Source organism: Scomber japonicus, chromosome 10, assembly GCF_027409825.1.
Source record: "Scomber japonicus isolate fScoJap1 chromosome 10, fScoJap1.pri, whole genome shotgun sequence".
Classification (NCBI taxonomy): domain Eukaryota; kingdom Metazoa; phylum Chordata; class Actinopteri; order Scombriformes; family Scombridae; genus Scomber; species Scomber japonicus.
Window position 1 is genome coordinate 26,153,981 of NC_070587.1, and position 19,653 is coordinate 26,173,633.

Sequence of the window (19,653 nt, forward strand, 5' to 3'; positions counted from 1 at the left end):
AGTTAAAAAACAGCCCACAGGTTGAGAGTTACTGGGTGGAGGTTGGCTTCCTTTACTTGCTAATGGGAAGTTCCGACATCTGACACATGTAACACACTTTAATTATATTAGACAATGATTATATTACAGAATTACAAAATGTAATGATAATGCTATAGCTGTCAACATTCTATCACCTGCAATCAAATCAGTCTGACAACTGAAAAGAATATGTCATTGTCAACACATTTGTTATACTGACAGTATTTTAACTTCATAGTTTGTTTGTTTTACCTCAAAACACATCTGTAAATAGTTAAATACATTATTAAATGATAGATTTTTTTTTTGATCTTTTGACTGTAATTCAGTTCTTTTTTTTAACATTTCTTGAAATTGTAAAAGAAATTGTGACAATAGACACATGAAGTGAATAGACTGAAGTGATTAGTCTCCTTAAAGGAAAATAACAATTCATTTTAACCTGATATATTTCTCATAAATAAGGCCACTGTGGCCCTATGTGTCATAATTTTGCTCTCTCCAGCTTATGGCGATTAACAAAAATACACGTATCGTACAAACATGATGATCATCAGGGCGAAACGCTGACCCGCCTACATCTTTCCAAATAAACATAATTTTAACATGAACAGCTTCAAAAGTTTATTTCAGTGTCTGAACAAAAGTAACCTGGATGATTGTCGTTTGAGACAATAAACATCTTTTTGTAAAATCGCCTCAATCTCTATGCTGATGATGATGTGATATGACATGATTGATTTCTTTGTCAATTTCATAAAATGTTGTCTTTCTGCAATCAGCATACAAGCAGACTGACCTCATGTTACCTTATGTAAAAATGATACCACGCAATGAGGCATACAGGTTTTACATTGTGAAAAAAGAGAATGCTACTATGGCTTACTACTAGTCATTACCACGATCAGTCATTAGCACTATAAGCAGATACCTTAGTTGAGATAATGGAAACAGGAAAGCAAAAGTTAGATCAGTGTATGTCAAGCTTTTAACAGAGTTATAGCTTAAGTTAAAACAAAAGGTCTGAACTAAATCAATTGAGCAACAGATATGAAAACATACACTGACAATGGTATTTATACATATATAATGGTATTGAAGCACTGTTGCACTTATTAAAATGATTAATCTGATCTACACCACCCTGATGATGATTGATATTGACAGGCATTGAAGAGACCTCAGCTTTCAGACAGTGGAAAAACACAAACCCACATACACACACACACACACACGCACCTGAGCCAGTAGCACGAACTGTGAAAACAGCGCAGATGTGATTAAACCATGCATACACATGCATACACTCAACCGCAAACACTCAATTACACACGCACACACACGGACCAGAGCTGGATCCTGTTTATTATGATGTCCATTAGCATGAGTGACAGGAAGGTTAAGAGAGGTGAGCAGCTACACTAGTCTCCTGAAGTGTGACAAAATGCTTCTGAGGTTTACGGGTATCATACTTCAGGGCCTTCATTAACAAAAGGCCACATTCAGAGAAGAAGGGGTTGACCTATCGCATTGCTGCATCTTCACTAGCGATGCAGTAATGATGGATTACAAAGTCCACTCCAGCAGACAGGCTGGGAGTAGAGCCTTTCAAAGACAATCATGTGTGTATATACTCTGCTGGGGTTTAATCTCTGTCCTTCAGACACACCTCTACCCTAAAGGCCTGAGCAGACTGAACACTCTCTAATATGGCCCGGTGGTGGCTGGGTAAAGTCTGCTGCAGGCTTACGGGGGAAACGCATGTAGCAGTATGAGTGTGGGTTTGTCAGTCAAGGTGTCAGTCAAACTGACGGGTCATTGTGTCCACTGACAGCCAGCTGAGAGCTACAGCACTTCCATTAAGAAGGAACATCACTCATTGGCCATTACAGCCACAGTCCACTCCTGTTCACTGAGAAGGAGGATAACAGGGGCCATATACACACACCAAGGGCATCAGCAAACTCTCCTGTCAACTTAACAGACATGCAGGTAAGTGCTGTTCATAGAGGTGTACTTCAACAATCAGACACATTATTATGCAGAACTGGAGAGTAATAGAGAACAAGTAATCCATTCGTTTTTATTTGGTGGTCCAATAGCATCAAATTTGAATCCAGCATCAAATTTGCTCACATCTGAATCCTGTCAAATCCCTTACTGAATTAATTTGAGCTCATTAGAGATGGGTTCTGATAGCTGGTTGTGTTTTAGATCTGCTTCCTGGTCGGCAAAATACATGGATTGGTTAAGCTCTGACGCTTGCAAATCTCTTACTGTACATTTCACTGTATCTCTCCTCACTCCCCACAGAAAACATAGGTAGCACTGTCTCATTTATAGTCAGTCATTGTTATCTCTGGTTTATATCACCAAAATATCACCAACAGCAGATTAGATCAGCTGTAGCTAATCCATGTTAATAATGTAAGAGCTAAACTAAAAAGTTAGTTTGTTGTCTGATGAATGTGTCCTCACCAGCTGCTGTCTGTATTCATAACAAGACTGTGAGTGAAAAAGACACATCACCTGTAACACTACTGTACAACTGCCAGTGGACTTTGTGTTAGGCCTGTCATGATCAACTACTTTTGTTGGACCAGATATATTGTCTCAGAAATAATCGCGATTAACGATATTATTGTCATTTGAAGATCATTTTATTCCACTGATACTTGTTTAGCCAATGTGACATGAATAGCCTCTTAGCTGCTAATGTGAAGTCTGGCAATATTGAAATCAAAAAATGATCAAGGCCTACTTTGTGTTTCTGTAGTTTCACAGATTGGAGGCTCTCTCTAGTTAAACAACACGTATATTATGCTGCTCATCTCATTCTGGGATTGTAAATATCAATTAGGTCACTGAAAACTGTGAGTGACTTCTGAGCCAATAAAAAGTAATGTGGCTTTTTGAGGTTTAGTTATTTTAGGTTTTTGTTATTTGCCAACATTGAAAAGTAAATTCAGTCGCAGTCCACAATTGATGCAACAAGATCACAACCCTGGAACTCTACAGGAAACACTGTGATAGCTGGATCATGTGATTTTATTGTAATAAATTTGTACTGCAAAGTTTGTGCTGAGATGGAGTCCTTCAGGCAAAAGAAGACCTAGACCAAAACTGACCTGGAATAGAAGTGTAATAGAAAAGCTAGGCAAAATGAAATGGAATGTCTTTTTGTGATACACAGGGAAGAGATCATTACATTCAAATGAGTCTTTCTCTAACAAATGATCTTTGACCAAGTGGTGGCTTACACACAGCATTCTAACTGGATATTATGTTTCCTTTTAGTATTATTGAACGTACTTCCAACATTAAAAGAATTGAATGCTTGGAATGTGAACAAGATGAGAAGACTCTTATTCCAGCATAAAAACTGAGCCTGCTCATTTTGAAAACATCTCTAAATGTTCACTGATTCACACATTTATCTCATTGCTTGAATCCAAACACAAACAGATATGTGAAAACAAAAAGTTGTGATTTTATGGGGAGTTAGGTGTTAGAACTATTCTTGGTTGGACTTCTTAAGAGTTTCCACCGGTTGTCTGGCAACCTCGCCGCGACAACGAGAATCGAGTATGTCTTTTCTTTTCGCACCCTTTTTTTAAAAATCCTCTACATTCAGCTCGGGTGGTCACTTCTTTGTCTGTGTGCTGCAGTGATTACACTTCATGGACTGTGCTTATAATAGTTACATGATGAAAAGAAGCTTAATAGATAGAGAAATAAAGAAATGAGCAGTAGTTTTCTGTAAGCTATGTGTAAACATTATGTTGTACATAGTATTTTTCTCTATATGGTTGCTATCATGGCTGCTATGTTGTCAGCAGGGAGCATACAGGTATTCATTGTTGTGACTGAACACTGGCACCAGAAATGTCACCGTCCATCCTCAAAAAGCACACAGTAATCGAACCTGAGTGTACAAACACACACCAAAAACAAATACCAGTATAGCGTGACTCCTACCTCATCTAGTTCAGAGATGTAGACGGGCTTCTCTTCAAAGCCGATAGGCATGGGTTCATTGGGCGGGATCTCCACCTCTTCATACATCTTAGTGTTGTCTCTACGGATTCCCTCGGGCAGCAGCAACTGAATGTCACACACACACACACACAAAGAAAAAAAATAAGATGAAGAAAACACAGACCTCACAAATGACCTCAAAAGCTCTAAAAGTAACAAACCCACATTTTGAAATATACTCTATAACCTGGAAGGATATTCAAAGGCTCTATGTAACTATAACTCTAACTGAATGTATGGAAACACTTAAAGACTGTGTAAAGTGAATTCAGACATTTTCTTCTAAACACATTAAATAGGTCATAAATGTATTTCTAAAAAAGATGTAAAAAGCATTTCAACCATTTAGATTTGAATTGTGGAGCTAGACTTCACAAACTGTGTTTCAACATTTCTGGGTTCAGGATTTAGTGGGCAGGTCTGAAAATCATACATTCAGCACACACTACTACTACTACACTCTACAGCTAGCCAGTTAGCTGAGTTAGCCGCCGAGCTAGCAGCTGAGCTATGTAGCAGCAGAAAGCTCTCAGAAGTAGTGTCCATGTTTGACACTTGGTAGGGGGCGGGGTTTCAGCCTAATTTCATATATTTGACGATTTTTTTTTTTTTTTAATCAACTCATATTTTGAGTGGTTAACAACACACTTTTCTGTGGTATGTCAAACTCAGAACACATTTATTTTTACTTTACACAGACTTTAAATGTAAATTGGAATATAATGTAATATATGGCCATACTATATTAAAAACTGTGTAATAAATCTCATAATAGGAAACCAATAATGCATTAAATATTGAGGTTTTGATGAAACTTTGTTTTGTTTCTTTTTAGCAAATGATCTGGTAAACACAGTGAGAGTCGTTGGATGTGTTTTACATTTTGTTATAGTTTGTGGTTCTCATTGATGTACTATAACAGTGACACAGCCACAGTTCTGACAGTAAACATTGTAAGGACTTGGATTGATGATATAATCGCATCATCAATCAATCAATAAATCAATCAATCTTTTTTTTATATAGTGTCAAATCACAACCAAAGTCATCTCAAAGCACTTCACACATAGAACAGGTCTAGTCTATACTACTTTAATCTATTTTAAAGTGAGGAAGAGAGGGAGGAGAGGGGAAAGAGGAGAGAGACAGATGAGAGGGAGAGAGGAGAGAGGAGAGAGAGGTACAGTAGCCATCATGTAAGGTTCTAATCCATCTAAAATCAAATACTATCAAAAACTCTGTTGGCAGTGTTCCTATTGGCAGGCTGGGAGTGAGACACTTTGATCATGTGTTCTGTTCCTCATCACAACCCTGAGGCATTTTTCATACCAGTCAACATACTGTACTGCTCAGGTACAACCTAATAGAAAAATAATGTAGTCTCTGACGTAAAACTAAATTAAACATGTATTAACAATGGAAGAGACTCCATGTCTATGTGTTAAGTAAATCTAAACTGATTATACGGTGGCAAAAATACTTCCACAATCACATGCACTGTCTTGACTGCTGTGGTAGCATGACTAAAAACTTAATCTTTTCACATATGAATTTAAGAGTGATTTTGTGCTTTAGTCTGATCTTTAAGAGATGTCACTGTTTTTAAGAAATATACTAAACTAAAATAAATGTTCCACAGCTAATGAGTCATTCATCCTTTGCTGGGGTTTAATGTAAGAGGGGACTAAACAACCCCACACAGTCACATTTGAAAGCTGTCCTAAACTGAGAGTAGATGTTTCTGTGATGGAGTTCTTTCTTAATGCACGTTTAATAGGAGCTGGGATCATAACACTGCATGCATGAGACAAATGAGCATGAGCAAACAGCAAAGTGTTGTGAAATCCTTGAATATCATATTAAAAACAGGTGTCATTGATCTCACTGTTAGACTCATCTTACAGCTAATTCAGAGCTTTGGACTCCAAAGCATCAAAATAGTGACAGCGTCAAAAATTTAGGATCAAATTCTGTCATTGTGACTGCTCAGAATCCCAGAATAAAATGATGCAACGTAATAAGTACAACTTCTGATTGAAGTATGATACCAGCACTGAGGTCAAACAGATGAATAAGTTAATGATGTGTTTCTGCTTGCATATATATATTCTTTGTTCATCTCCATTTTAGTGCCACAGTTCACCAAACATCTACCTCACCAACTGACATGACTTGAATATAATGTAGTGCAGTGTGAAAAAAAAAAAAATCTGCAACCACAATGTTTTAGGTCCACTCACTCATGTGTTACTGCACAAAAAGAGGTTTTAAGGGTGTGGAGGCGGGATCATCCCTGCACCAGAGAGAACTCAACCAACCTTCTTCTGAAGTCGTCCAAACATTTAGAGAGAAGAAGAATCACTTGTTCTTTTTCAACTTTTCCACTGTGTTAACTATGGGTGCCAAAAGGAGCATTACGCATTATGTCGACTCACATTGGCTCCTCCGACAAAAGCAGAGGTCTTGGTGGCCTCGGCGTAGCAGTCGTAGACATTGGGATATCGAATCCGCTCATACACTCTTTCTCGGGTCAGTATAGGATCACGGCGTGCGGTCAGGAGGGCCTGCTCCCTACACAAGAAAACACACTCAACATTAAAAACTCTAAACTTTATATAAAACGCTTCTTGATACAGTTAAACGAAATACTGGAGGAAGAAAGAAGTCAGTGTCAAAGGAATAAACACCAGCACAATGTCACATCTGCATCCACTTTCTTCCATACATGAAACCTCATCTCTATCTTTTTTTTTTTTTTTGCTTCAGAATAAGTAGCGCAGTTGATGGATGATTCAAATGAAGAGGCAAAGATTTGAGGCATTATGTTCCTTCCTAAAGTGGCTTACCTCTTTACTAATCTGTTCCTTCACACTGTGCTGGATTTGGCCATGCTAAGTTTTTAATTAAACAGATCGCTGCTCTATTTTTTTCCCCCTCCCATCCTCTGAAATTAAACTTTCTGAAAAATCCTCTACATGAAAAGGTGTGACAAGCTGCAGCTATGACAAGCTTTTTTTATTTTTTTTATTTTGTATAGCTTCAGCCAAGTTGTTGTGAGAAAAGCAGAAGCTGGTTGGTTATTGTGAGAGAGGAGATGGAGAAGGATGGACAGACAAATGAGGGAAGACAGTTTAAAGAGCTGAGGTACCGCTGGACTCTCATCTCTCTGGGGTCAAAGTTGAGGATCGGATCGGAGGGGTCAAAGTCATCAATTCCCTTCCCTCTCTTCCTCTCCCTTTTCTCCTCTCTGCGGTACATCTTCATCAGCTGTTTCTCCTGCTCTGACTGGATGGTCACCTGGCAGCCGTAGGCGGGCTTGGTCACTTCTCCGCTGACTTTTCGCCCATCTGGAGGAAATTCAAGCACAAATACACAATAAAATAAAAGGTGTCACAAAGTGTAAAACAGGATTAAGTCACAAAAGAATTGTCACAGATGGACCATCATTAGATAAAGCAATAAAACCAACACAAACACTGTCAATTGTAGCTATACACACTATATGTGTGTTAAACAAAGATCCAGACTTAAGGAGATAAGTAATGTATTTGTCCTGAACCTCATGAACAGAATATTATATCAGGTAGCCAACTAAATATTTACTGTCAAATTAGTGCAATACACACTAAATAAAGTCAACAACTCAGCACATGTGGAATGTGCATAAGTTCATTGATTTACAGCTCATATTATTAGCAGTATGGTGAATGCAGGTGAGGAATCAGAGCTGGAGAAGCTCATCATCATCTATTATTTGGGAGTGTTGTATATTGTTGTAGTCATGTATCTAGAAACAGGAACAATCAGGCTAAATCACAGTGATTATTGCTAATTACAGGTCTTGAAATCAGCTAGAATATTCCCTAACATGTGCATTCCAGTTTTGAAAAAATTCTATACAGAGATAATGTGGAGATACAGAGGACACCCACATCCTTTAAATATACTGAAATGTTATCAGTATTGTTTATTGTCATGTTCTGTTCATTTGTGCACACAGATGATAATTCTACAGTACAATATGAGAGCAAAAATAAAGTAAATCAAGAGCACAAACATCTAAATTATACTCAGGATGATTGTTTTCTGTTTTATCCATGACATCCACTAGAATCCACACTTGAGTAATAGATCATAGTGTTAGAAATATTGACACAACAAAGAGTTATCCTTCAAGGAACAGCACAGCAGTGTTTCACACAACATAAAAACTAATTCATATTTCAGCAGTGATCTTGATAACTGGTTGATATGAGGTGTGTGTGGCACTGCATGGGTTAATGTTCCCCCATTGCAGCCTCCCTGTTTGAGGCACAACAGCTCAATAAAAGGCAGAATTGCTCTTGAAAACAGATGAGATCTGATGATTGCACCGTGGCCCGGGCTGATTGACTGAATGATTTCTTCTTTATCTCGTCTCGCGGCTCTACCTGCTTGCACGGCCTCCCCCCTCGTTCAGGCAGCCCCCACTCCACCCCCTCCCTTCCTGTCACTCTTACCCTCCTTCCCATTACCTCTCCAGCCCCCTTCAACTCTGTCACCCTCTATGCACCAATTCCTCTCTCTCTCTCTCTCTCTCTCTCTCTCTCTCTCTCTCTCTCTCTCTCTCTCTCTCTCTCTCTCTCTCTCTCTCTCTCTCTCTCTCTCTCTCTCTCTCTCTCTCTCTCTCTCTCTCTCTCTCTCTCTCTCTCTCTCTCTCTCTCTCTCTCTCTCTCTCTCTCTCTCTCTCTCTCTCTCTCTCTTCTACAACAGTGATTGCCTCCAAATCTCCAGGATTCTCATTTCCACAAGTGATCATGGTGCCATAATGACTGCCAGGAGCATCGCCAACAGAGATTGTTTGTTTACAAAATATGTTTTCTTACATGTTTTACATGTAAAACTGGTGTCTTTAAAATCATTCTCATACTTTCTATATATTTGGTTTAATGCCACATACAGTAGGATTACAAAGTAAAGTTCAATGTTCCTGGTATAAACAGTGAGGACAGCCTCAGTGTTATTAGTGGGAATGAGAGGTACTGGGAGCTGTGGTGATATACAGTCTGATGGTTGATATTATGAAAAAGCCCCCCTATGATATTGAGAAACCTACTATTTACATCCTCTGCCCAGTTACAATCCAGCTACCTCACACCAAACTGTGACAGCAGACCAGATCTGACTACAGGAGATGATTTAATGCCTTTCTTCATCATCTGTGCTATCAAATCATCACATTTCCACATAGTCTAACAAATCTAAATAAGTTTCACTCAAGTAATTTGGACTGTTTGTGAAAGTTGCTTGTTTTGCTCTGTGCCACACAGTATGAAAGAAAAGTGCAAAAAAACTAAAAATAACTAAATGAGATTCGGCTCAATTGATATTTAGAGTCACGGACATTTCAGGGGCAGCCCTGAAGATAACATTAAACTATCATCAAGCTGCTTATCATTAGTGTTATGAATGTTCTTTCCATGCACATCCTCTTTAAAACTGGGAAATGAATGAGACATCATCATCATATATATATATATATATATATATATATATATATATATATATATATATATATATATATATATATATATATATATATATATATATATATATATATATATATATATATATATATATATATATATATATATATATATATATATATATACATATATATATATATATATATATATATATATACGTACATACTGTCTGGTAATCTAATGTGAGGGTTTAAACTTCAGAATCACGTATGCATTTCTACACATTTTTTTCTTTCATTATAGAAATACCATATATTCAGCTACATCTAAACAACTGTTCAATGACTCATGAAACATTTCTGCTATCACAAAGTAATAATAATAATAATAATAATAATAATGATAATGATAATAATGATAATGAGTTGAATCCTCCCTATAATTCTGTCTGCTCATAGTCTCATTTCTATTTAAACTCTATGATGCTGAAGAAATGACAGTAAATGATTACAGAGCATAACATTGATTCTTATATTGAATTCTATTCATTAGTTAAGTAGTGGCCTTCTAATGCCAAGTTGTTGTTGTCAGAAATAGTCCCAGCATGCACTCACTTCTTGTCTGTGTTGCTTGTCAAACTCACAGCTGTGAGCTGAGTTTTTGCTTGAGCGGCAGAGAAAAGCCTCTGTTCTGATTGTGGCCTGAGGAAACTGTCGAAAATACTTGTCAGAGAAACACTTGCATCGTCTTCTCAGTAAATTCAAGACAGAAGCATTTTCTAAGGTACATCAAGTCTGGGAACTTGATTTGTGCACTGTTATCGACACATATTCCTAGACAGCTACTGTACTGCATTTAAAGAGGAAAAAGAAAGATGCTTAATGAAGCAGCCAAAGCCATGTTAGACCTGCAGATGTAATAAACACAATAAAAAACACAAACATTATACAAATCTGCAGCTTTTAATGTAATAATCCCACTAATGTAATACGTTTGCCACAAATGTAATATTTCATTTCCCATAATAATAATAATAATAATTTCCTTCAGTTTTGCAGAGACATTTGGAGGAAGGTGAACATCTTCAGCTTTCAAAAGTGTAATAATAAACTAACTGTGAGGCATTTCCCCCCCAAGTTTTCTTACAAAGTCAGTAGTAAAACATCTCAGAGGGTAAAAACAGGATCATGTCACTCTAGAAATGAAGATTTATAACTAATCATATTGAATTCTATACAAAAGTTTCAGTACAAGTTCCCCTGCTTTTCAATTTAACTATCCACATGTACAGAATGTAACATATTCATTAGTATTTATTAGTATTTAGTATTCAGTATTTATTGTTTTATATAGATTGTTTCAACTATTTTTTGCAAACAATGAGTAGAATCTTTAATATGCATTATTCTAAAACCTGTCTGAATGAGTTGATTTAGTCCCAAAGAGAATTTTGGGTGTAGTAACCTTTTAAAGACAATAGCAGCGTATAATTGAACAACTTAAATAAAATGTGTTTGTATATCAAAAGCCAAAAACCTTGAATATATATTTACAACAGTCTTTCATTGTCAGAAGTAATGAAAAGAAAGCATTTCTCAACATTTCAGACAATCTTAAGACTGAAATTAAAGGCATGTACCTGACTGAAAAGCATAAATTACAGGTTATATTTACTTAACGGTCTTGAAGTCTCATTCAAGTTCTCATTCAACTACTGTTGTTCAAAAGAATTATTAGATAGTTGTGAAGTTACTATAGTTTATAATTGAATAACTATGGCTCAAATAAAAAAACATTGTATTCCACCAGTGTGAATTTAGTCTAGTCGATGAATGAGTCTTCTGTTATTTATGTTCAGGCAAGTTGCCAGTCATCAAATTTGAGGCTGGAGTTTCACTTGAGTCAAATCATGTGACCCGAGTCATCTACGCCTGCTACAGTTATAGAGTTGGCAGACAGAGTGATTACTGAAGCACAGTGAGTTACTAATATGACACAATTACAATTAGCAAACAATAATAACTAACAGAAGCACTTCATAGCCTAAACTCAGTGGTCATAATTAAGAAATAAAAGACTGTTGAACACATGATTGACTAATTAGAATTAGACATAAAATGACTGTACATGTTCAGTGCAGTTAGACATTATATATCATATATGTGTGTGTCACAGACTGAAGACCATTGTGCACATGCTTCTACTGTCCACCCTGTGTGATATGCACTGGACCAGGCTTAGGCTACGGCCAACGGATAATGAGGCCTACAGTGTTACACTGAAGGTACTCAAGGGGGAAATTGATGTCCCCGTTGCAGACAGAAGGGAAAAAAATCAAGTGTCAGCTCTGGTCAGAATAAAGAGAAATGAGCACCAGTATTTCTTAAGTGATGACAGAGAGTCCATTGTGTGTAACGGAAAAAATGTGCTAAAGACGTCTGCTGCACCAGAACTTGTTAGGAGAGGATTTGATGCCACTAAATGTTCTAATGCATGAAAAGTAAACATCAGAGAGAAGAGACATACTCTGTATTCTCTGTGTATGTAAGTATGCATGTATGTGTGTATGTATATATATAGGTATGTATGTAAGTATGTGTGTATGTAAGTATGTATGTATGTACGTGTGTATGTATGTAAGTATGTGTGTATGTGTGTATGTGTGTATGTATGTAAGTATGTGTGTATGTGTGTATGTGTGTATGTGTATATGTATGTATAGGTTCAAATGACATACAGACATCTTCTTTATATGGTTCAAACACGGCTAACTATAGTGTTTAGTGAAGATAAATGATATCCAGTTGTTACTGACTTCTTATTACTTAAACAATACTTACTTGCAAATATTTTAATTGCTGAGAAAATTCACACTGAAGCTTTTGTATCAGGTTAAGATGATTAGTTATAAACATTTCATTAAAAGTGACATGACAATGTTTTTTGTGCTTGACACTCAGAAATGTGGAATAAATATAATTAGGATTTATTGCTTATATTGTACAAAAACAGGTGATCAGTCTAAATAGGAAACAATCTAAGTGTCACTGGCTGTTGAAGTCATTTAGAGTTAGTAAGCTTTAAGATGTTGATTATATTAGAGGTTTAACACATTTGTGGGAAGTTCTTAACAATCTAAAAGCTAAAGTCTTACCTTCCTGCAAACATAATATTACAGCAGTTGTAATAGTTAGTTAGAGAAATGACATACTACTGTATGTTTGTACATGTTTGTGGGAAATGCATTACATTCAAAGCTACATATTAGTATGAGGTTAGTGGGTCTAATAAGATGTTTACACACACAAACACTCCATGGGAAGCTACTGCTACCAGGTTGAAGCTGTCAGTGTCCCACTGGGTTCCAACCTTCACTGTGTCTCCTTCTGATTTAGAGAAGGCTAAACAATCCAGCTTAAAGATGGCCTATTCACAGAACCTGCAAACACTATCAGCATTTCTGGCTATTTGGTGAATCTAACTCCAATATTAACCCTCCTTTGAGCTCTGTTTTGGTCTGAACTTCTAGAACTCCTAGAAAAGATATCTGGCTTATTAGCTGCTAGACACTGCACTACGAACACCTGAATTTCTCCCTTGATGATCAGTAAAATCGTATAATCTAATGCTAGGTTGATGAGCAGAGTTTGCAACCGGAGAAACCAAAGCAATTAGCTTAAAAGACGTACATGTAGAAAAGATAAGGAGCTCAAATGTTCCACAGAGCTGAGAAGAACTGCAAAATTGGTGATAATTCTCTGTGGGTTTGTTACTGATAGTGCACACCTTTCACATTACAAACAGTCTTTAGATTCATCATTCATATAAAATGATTGATTATTTTAAAGTACTTTATTTATGCAAGTCTGTTCCGTACATGAAGCAGCTTTCATTTAATTGGGTGTTTGTGCTTCCTGCTTTCTCATTTTCCAGAAATACTCCAAATTATTCCAAGGGCTGCAACTTACAATTATTCTCATTATCTATTAAACTGCTGATTATTTTCTCAGTTAATTAATTAAGTCAATCATTTAGTTTAGAAAACAACAGCGAAAAATGTCCATTACAACATCCAAAAGCTTAAAGTGATGTTGTTTTGCCCAATAGAGACTATAAACCTAAGAAGATTCAGTTGATGATCACAGAAGACAACAAAAACCATCAAATATTCACTGAAGAAGCTGAAACACATAGAGTCATTTTGTAAAAAGGACAAACAGCTATAGAAATGATAATTAATTAATAATGAATTTGCAGTTAATCAACTAATCTATCAATTCTATATTGCTCTGCTGGGCCTCCATTTTCCATTACTTTCTCTTTCTTCATTAAATGTAAATTGATTTTAGAAAACTTTAAGACTCTCTGAGAGCAATGACGCAGCAAAAAAGGGGGTTAAAGTTCTCAACTGCTGCTTTGGTTCATCACCATTTAGCTACATGTTAATACTTTATGGAAATGTGATTGTATCCTCTGATCTATTGACCACCTGTTTAAACCTTTTTTTTTTTTTTGGACCTGCAGACATGTTGTCTTTCTAATCGTCTCTTCTGTACACCGCTGTCTCTATCTGCCACTGAAACGTGGAGGGAAGCCACCGAGAGAGAATCTGTTCTTTGATAAACATTCGGGTACCGAGCTGCAAACTGCAATTTAAAAGCTAATCAGCAAGAGACAGGCATTCCCACTAAATCCCACTCTTCCTGATGGCATGCAAATAGTGGAAAATTTAATCAGGCTTTTTTAACCCCTCCTGACTTCACCCTCTGTCGTCAAGGCAACGCTAATCTCAAAAGCTGTCTGGCAAGTGATTTTTTTTTCTTTTTTAACGCTGATCAAAAAGTTCTTCACCATGAGAATAACATCAGCTGAGTTTGAAGCAGTAGATGGGTGCGACCGCAAGTGCTGCTCGTCTTTCTTTTGTCTGAACCACAATCAATGCTGGATTTCTCCTGCTTTAATTACACACTGCCTGAGTAAAGGTGAGCCATTAACTTCATGCTGAATAACAGGTGCCGTGGGTTTTTTTTTAGACAGATTTGTCGAAGATTTGTCTAATCCATCAAACCTGCCGTGCTGCCAGGTTAGAGGATTTTTCAGCAATGAGGGAAAGTCAGATCAAATTGGAGTCCCTGTGTATTCAGCTACACAGACTGCACTCTGCTATAATGTCCGTCTAACATCCATGAAGCAAGAGCAGCAGCTGAAGGTGAGAAGTCTGTTTGGGGGCAACGTCTACACACAACACAGACTGTCATTCTGGTTGGGGACAGAGTTATTTCCCTTTAATTCTTCGTACACAGTGAGGAATGGAGGACACTACTTGTTTAGCCAATGTGACATGAATAGTCTCTTAGCTGCTAATGTGAAGTGTGGCAATAATGAGGTTAAAAAAAGATCAAGATCATGTCCATCATATGATAAGTCCATATATAGACATGATGATATTGATAATTATGTTCCTGTATGATAAGTCCATAACGTAATTATTGTGACAGGCCTCATAGTTCATACTTAATTATTGGCCAATCTATTTCACAGATGTCAACCAACAGCTAATGGGACCCAGATAAAGCTTATAATTAGGGTCGGCCAGGCTTGTCCTGAACCAGCTCCTAGTTTATGCTGCTATAGGCTTAGACTGCCGGAAGACTCCCACTCCCATTATGCACTGAGCTCCTCTCTCCTCCTCTCTCTCTATCTCTATCAATCTATCTATATCCATTAACATTCATGTACTATTAATTCATTCAATAACCTAAACTTCTTCCCTGGAGTTGTCTGTGCTTTCTCGTCTCACAAGTAATCTGGGCCTGTAGACGTCCAGATGACAGATTCCAGTCCCGGACCTTCATTGTGCTTCTCTCTCCTATCCTTCCTCTCTTTCCTCTCTACCCCAACCGGTCGAGGCAGATGTTCACCCACTCTGAGTCTGGTTCTGCCTGAGGTTTCTTCCTGTTAAAAGGGAGTTTTTTCTTGCCACTGTTGCCAAGTGCTTGCTCATGTGGGAATGTTGGGTCTCTTTAAAATTAAAACCTGAAGAGTTCGGTTTAGAACCTGCTCCTGCGTTTGGTTTGTCCATTCTGGGCTACTGTAGAAACATGGTAGTGCAACATGAAAGAGGACCCTCTCCCTACATAGATATAAAGTAGTCATTCTAAGGTCACAAAAACACAACAATTCTTATTTTCAGGTTATTATACACTAACGAAAATATACTTGTGAATATTATACTCCATTATTTCTAAGTCTGTTCCGCTAGATGCCACTAAATTCTACACACAGTTTACATATTAATATAATAAGAGAAACATATCAGATTTTCCCACAGTAACAAATATAGCTGAGAATTTCACTTTCTGTGAAGTGGATATATGTAGCAGGTCAATTACTTCACTAGCACTTTAGCAAGATAATAGACAGTAAAGTAGAAGTTCTGGAGTTCTACGTGACTTACTTTGAAAATCCAATAATGAGGAATTGGATGAAAGTACAAAAAAAGAAATTAAAGAAATTACAAATAAAAATGTTTAAAACAGCACAGAGAAACTTTGACTGATATTTCTTCTTATCAACTACAAACACTTGTATACATATAAACACATATAGGAATATTGGTAATATATGGTCTTCCTGATATAGTGGTCTAGCTCTAGTTTACACTACCAACTGTGTGGATCATGTCACCAATATGCTTGTGCATCCTTGTGTGCGTTCATGAAATACTAATAAGATGAGCACATGAAAAAATAAATAAATAAAAACAAAAATTGTGAAGCAACCTTGGGTTTTGTGAAAGGCGCTATACAAAATAAAGTTATTATTATTATTTATTATTATATCATAATGTGTAAAGGGTAGTCATTTTCCACACAAGAAAATGATTTTTTTAAACACTACTCCAACACTCATAATAAGTTCATGCATGTGAATGATAATAAATTGGCAGTTAGTTTAGTTAATTTTCATTTTACATCATAACTGAGCTCTTTTATTGAGGCTGTTAACAGTTAACTTTGTTTTAAAATGGACTGAACACCACTGACTACATTAATCACTGCACTGTCTAATATTAATATAATACATCTGAATTAAAGGCAATGGCTTACATCAATGATTTAACCTGCTAAATGACTTAACAGAGTAACTCGTCTACATTAATTAGTTCATGTTCTGTTTCACATCCAGCATTAAAATCTATATTTAGGACCTGTGAATTTCAAATGATTCCAAAAAACTCTAAAGGATGAGTCTGCATGACTTTAAATAGTTGCGGGGATTATTCTGACAAAGCAGGAGCTCTCTCTTCTAATCTTCAGCCTCTCTCTTTGATGCCTACCTTGCATATGGATCAGAAGACAGCTCCAGCAATGATAAATTATCCATCCCTATCTTTTTCCACCAATATCTTCCAACTACTTGCAGCACTGTACATATGACTGACTGGAAAACAAGGAGAGGAGTCGGTCTCCTCAGGACGGAGGAAATAAAGGGGGGGTCGGGACACAATGGCGTCTCAGGAGGGAGGACAGTGTTTGAAGTAAAAGCCAGGTGCATCACTAGGAGGGCTGCTTTAGCTCAGCTCCATATCAAGTCTCCTGAAATACAATCTCATACAAAATCAATGAACTCAGCTTTAAGCCACCGGGAGACCCAGATAACTACAACAACAACAAAAAACAATGTAAGCCTATTCCACACAAAGCCTATGCTTATTTGGGGTCTTAGCATCAACATGCCTGTGTTGAAGCTTTTTTTTCTCTCTCTGTTAGTGTGGCGTGATATTCTATTATTTCTCTTATTCATGAGAGGTGTTAAAGCAGGGACGGAAATAGAGAGTCTGCCCGCAAGGGAGGCTTTAGTCTGGTCTTCATCATTCCTGCTCGATGGCATAAAAAGACGTGAAAGAAATAATGAAGAATTGAGTTGAAGTGAAAGGCCAATCTTTGGGTAATAGCCTTTCAGTGGACTGAGCCTCTCTAGCATGTAGAGAACAGGAGCACTACACAGCTCCAACAACATACTCATACACTGACAATGATAGACAGTGGGAGTGTAATGTAAAGCTACTATTCATCTGTGGAGCTGGTAACTTCACAGTGATATCTAACTATGTAAAGATCATGGTTTGAGTTCAAATGATCACTGGAGACAAGTTTTCAAATTCCTTAAAGATATGCAACCTTTACTGTCATGGCAACAGTGAACACCACAATTAATTGACATGATTTAGTCGATTAGAGTTTATAAATGTCGGTTTCCATTATTTTTCTATTAATTGCCCAGTCCTAACCAGAGGTGAGTTAAAGTTTCCCTCTGCAGTTTCTGACTTGTCTTTCTGACCTCTTTTATCAAAGGCCCCCTGTTTTTAAGAGAGAGAAAAGACTGGAGCACTCTATTTCATTTGCATCCTTTAAATAATGCAAACGGACTAGAGCTGCAAATAACAATTATTTCCATTAGCCATAAAATCTGTCAATTATTTTCTCGAGTAATTGATTCATCATTTCAACTATAAAACATCACAAAACTGAGAAAACATGCCCCTTCACAATGGTCTATGTTATGTAGTTATGTCAGATATGTTGTTGTTTGGTGTGTTTGACAAACCAACACTCTGAAACTGACGATGTAATGTTACACAAAATGCACGCTTCAGTATATACCTCAGTTTTGGGCTCTCAGATTGGTACATTTTCAGTACAGCAGAAAAAAAAAACAGATTGGTCGAAAATAATATTTTGTCCAAAGCTATTGCTGAGTTTAGTAGCTGCAGTGGAAAAGGAAACCAAGCTTTGTGTTTCCTGCAGGGAGTCAGGACACATGCTGACAGCTGTTTGATGCTGATTTATTGTCACTTACAACTGCTTCTGATGATACACTGAAGAAATCAAATGTGTTTATAGTTGTTCAGAACAGCTTCACTCAAATCTGACCCCCCCACAGAGAAGGGGGGGGGGGGGCACAAGGAGACGTTGTTGCAATACAGGGATAACGACACATATTTTAATATTAATGACAGCAGTGACACTATAGTAGCATGTGTAACCAGCGAGCTGTGTCCAAAATCACTCCCTGATCCACTCATTCACTACTCAGTTAGTTTTCACATCTTTAAAATGTGAAGCATTGCATTGTGGGATTGTACTTTTTTTGTTCCATGGTGGAGTATTTGAGGGCAAAGTATTCAGATAGTGAAATAAAATAGTTGAGAGTACATGTAGAGCACTATATAGTAAACAGGAAGTGATTTCAGACACAGCCCACGAGCATACAGATAAGTGGTGCACTGCCTAAATGTTTTGGGTGGAACTAAAAGGTTACAATTATTGTTCCACATGTCGTGTAAGTGGATTATTCAATTCAGGTCACAGAGCAAACCAGACCAAGACAGTCTTGTACCAATCTGAACATCCTGTATTGAAGGATTTGGGACAACGCACTGACTGTTACTCCACTCATCGAAAACACAAACTCAATTCATCAATAGTCAGTTTACTATAAATCAAGACAGACATTCTGACATTTAAAAACGTAAAACCATCAATTTTTTTGCCATTTTTGATTCAAAAGTGATTTAAATGATTTATTAATTATCAATATAGTAATTTCTGTCTACAGACTGGCTCAAAAACAGACAGACGTTCTGCCACTACTGTGTCTTCATCAGTCAAAATGGACAAATCAAACAAATATACTGTCAACCTACAGCAGGTGTACATCTGTCAATGTCTTTTTTTGTGTCTCAACTTAAAACCATTCTAGGATTTTTTTAAATGCCAAACCAATTTACAACAATTATTTGAATCATCAAGAATCTGACAATTATTTCATCAGCATTTTTTGTCAAAGTATAGTAAAACAAAGTACCACCTTTTTTCATTTTTTTTGAAATTGCTGATTTTGTGTTATTAACTGTCTAAAATGCAAATATATTCCATTTACATATTCACTCACTGAAAAGCTGAAATCAGAAAATGTTTGCCACTTTTACTTCAAATTGTATGAGTTATCAAAACAGTCGCCAGTTATGTTTTGGGAGATTAACTGACCAATTGTTTCAACTTTACTTCTGAGACTGTAAACATGATTCCAGCAGTATGTGCATGATGTCAGGGTCAGGCAGGGG

The 19,653-nt window shown here is 36.9% G+C and overlaps 1 protein-coding gene across 1 annotated transcript in view; it reads right to left on the reverse strand.

Moving 5' to 3' along the window:
• Positions 1-19,653, reverse strand: part of ascc3 (activating signal cointegrator 1 complex subunit 3) — a 166,075-nt gene that overhangs the window by 125,904 nt on the left and 20,518 nt on the right. Inside the window, exons 6-8 of the mRNA XM_053326740.1 lie at positions 7,208-7,406; positions 6,495-6,630; positions 4,000-4,125 (exon numbers count right to left, since the gene is read on the reverse strand). Coding sequence (XP_053182715.1) covers positions 4,000-4,125; positions 6,495-6,630; positions 7,208-7,406 — 461 coding nt within the window. The remainder of the gene's footprint in view (positions 1-3,999; positions 4,126-6,494; positions 6,631-7,207; positions 7,407-19,653) is intronic.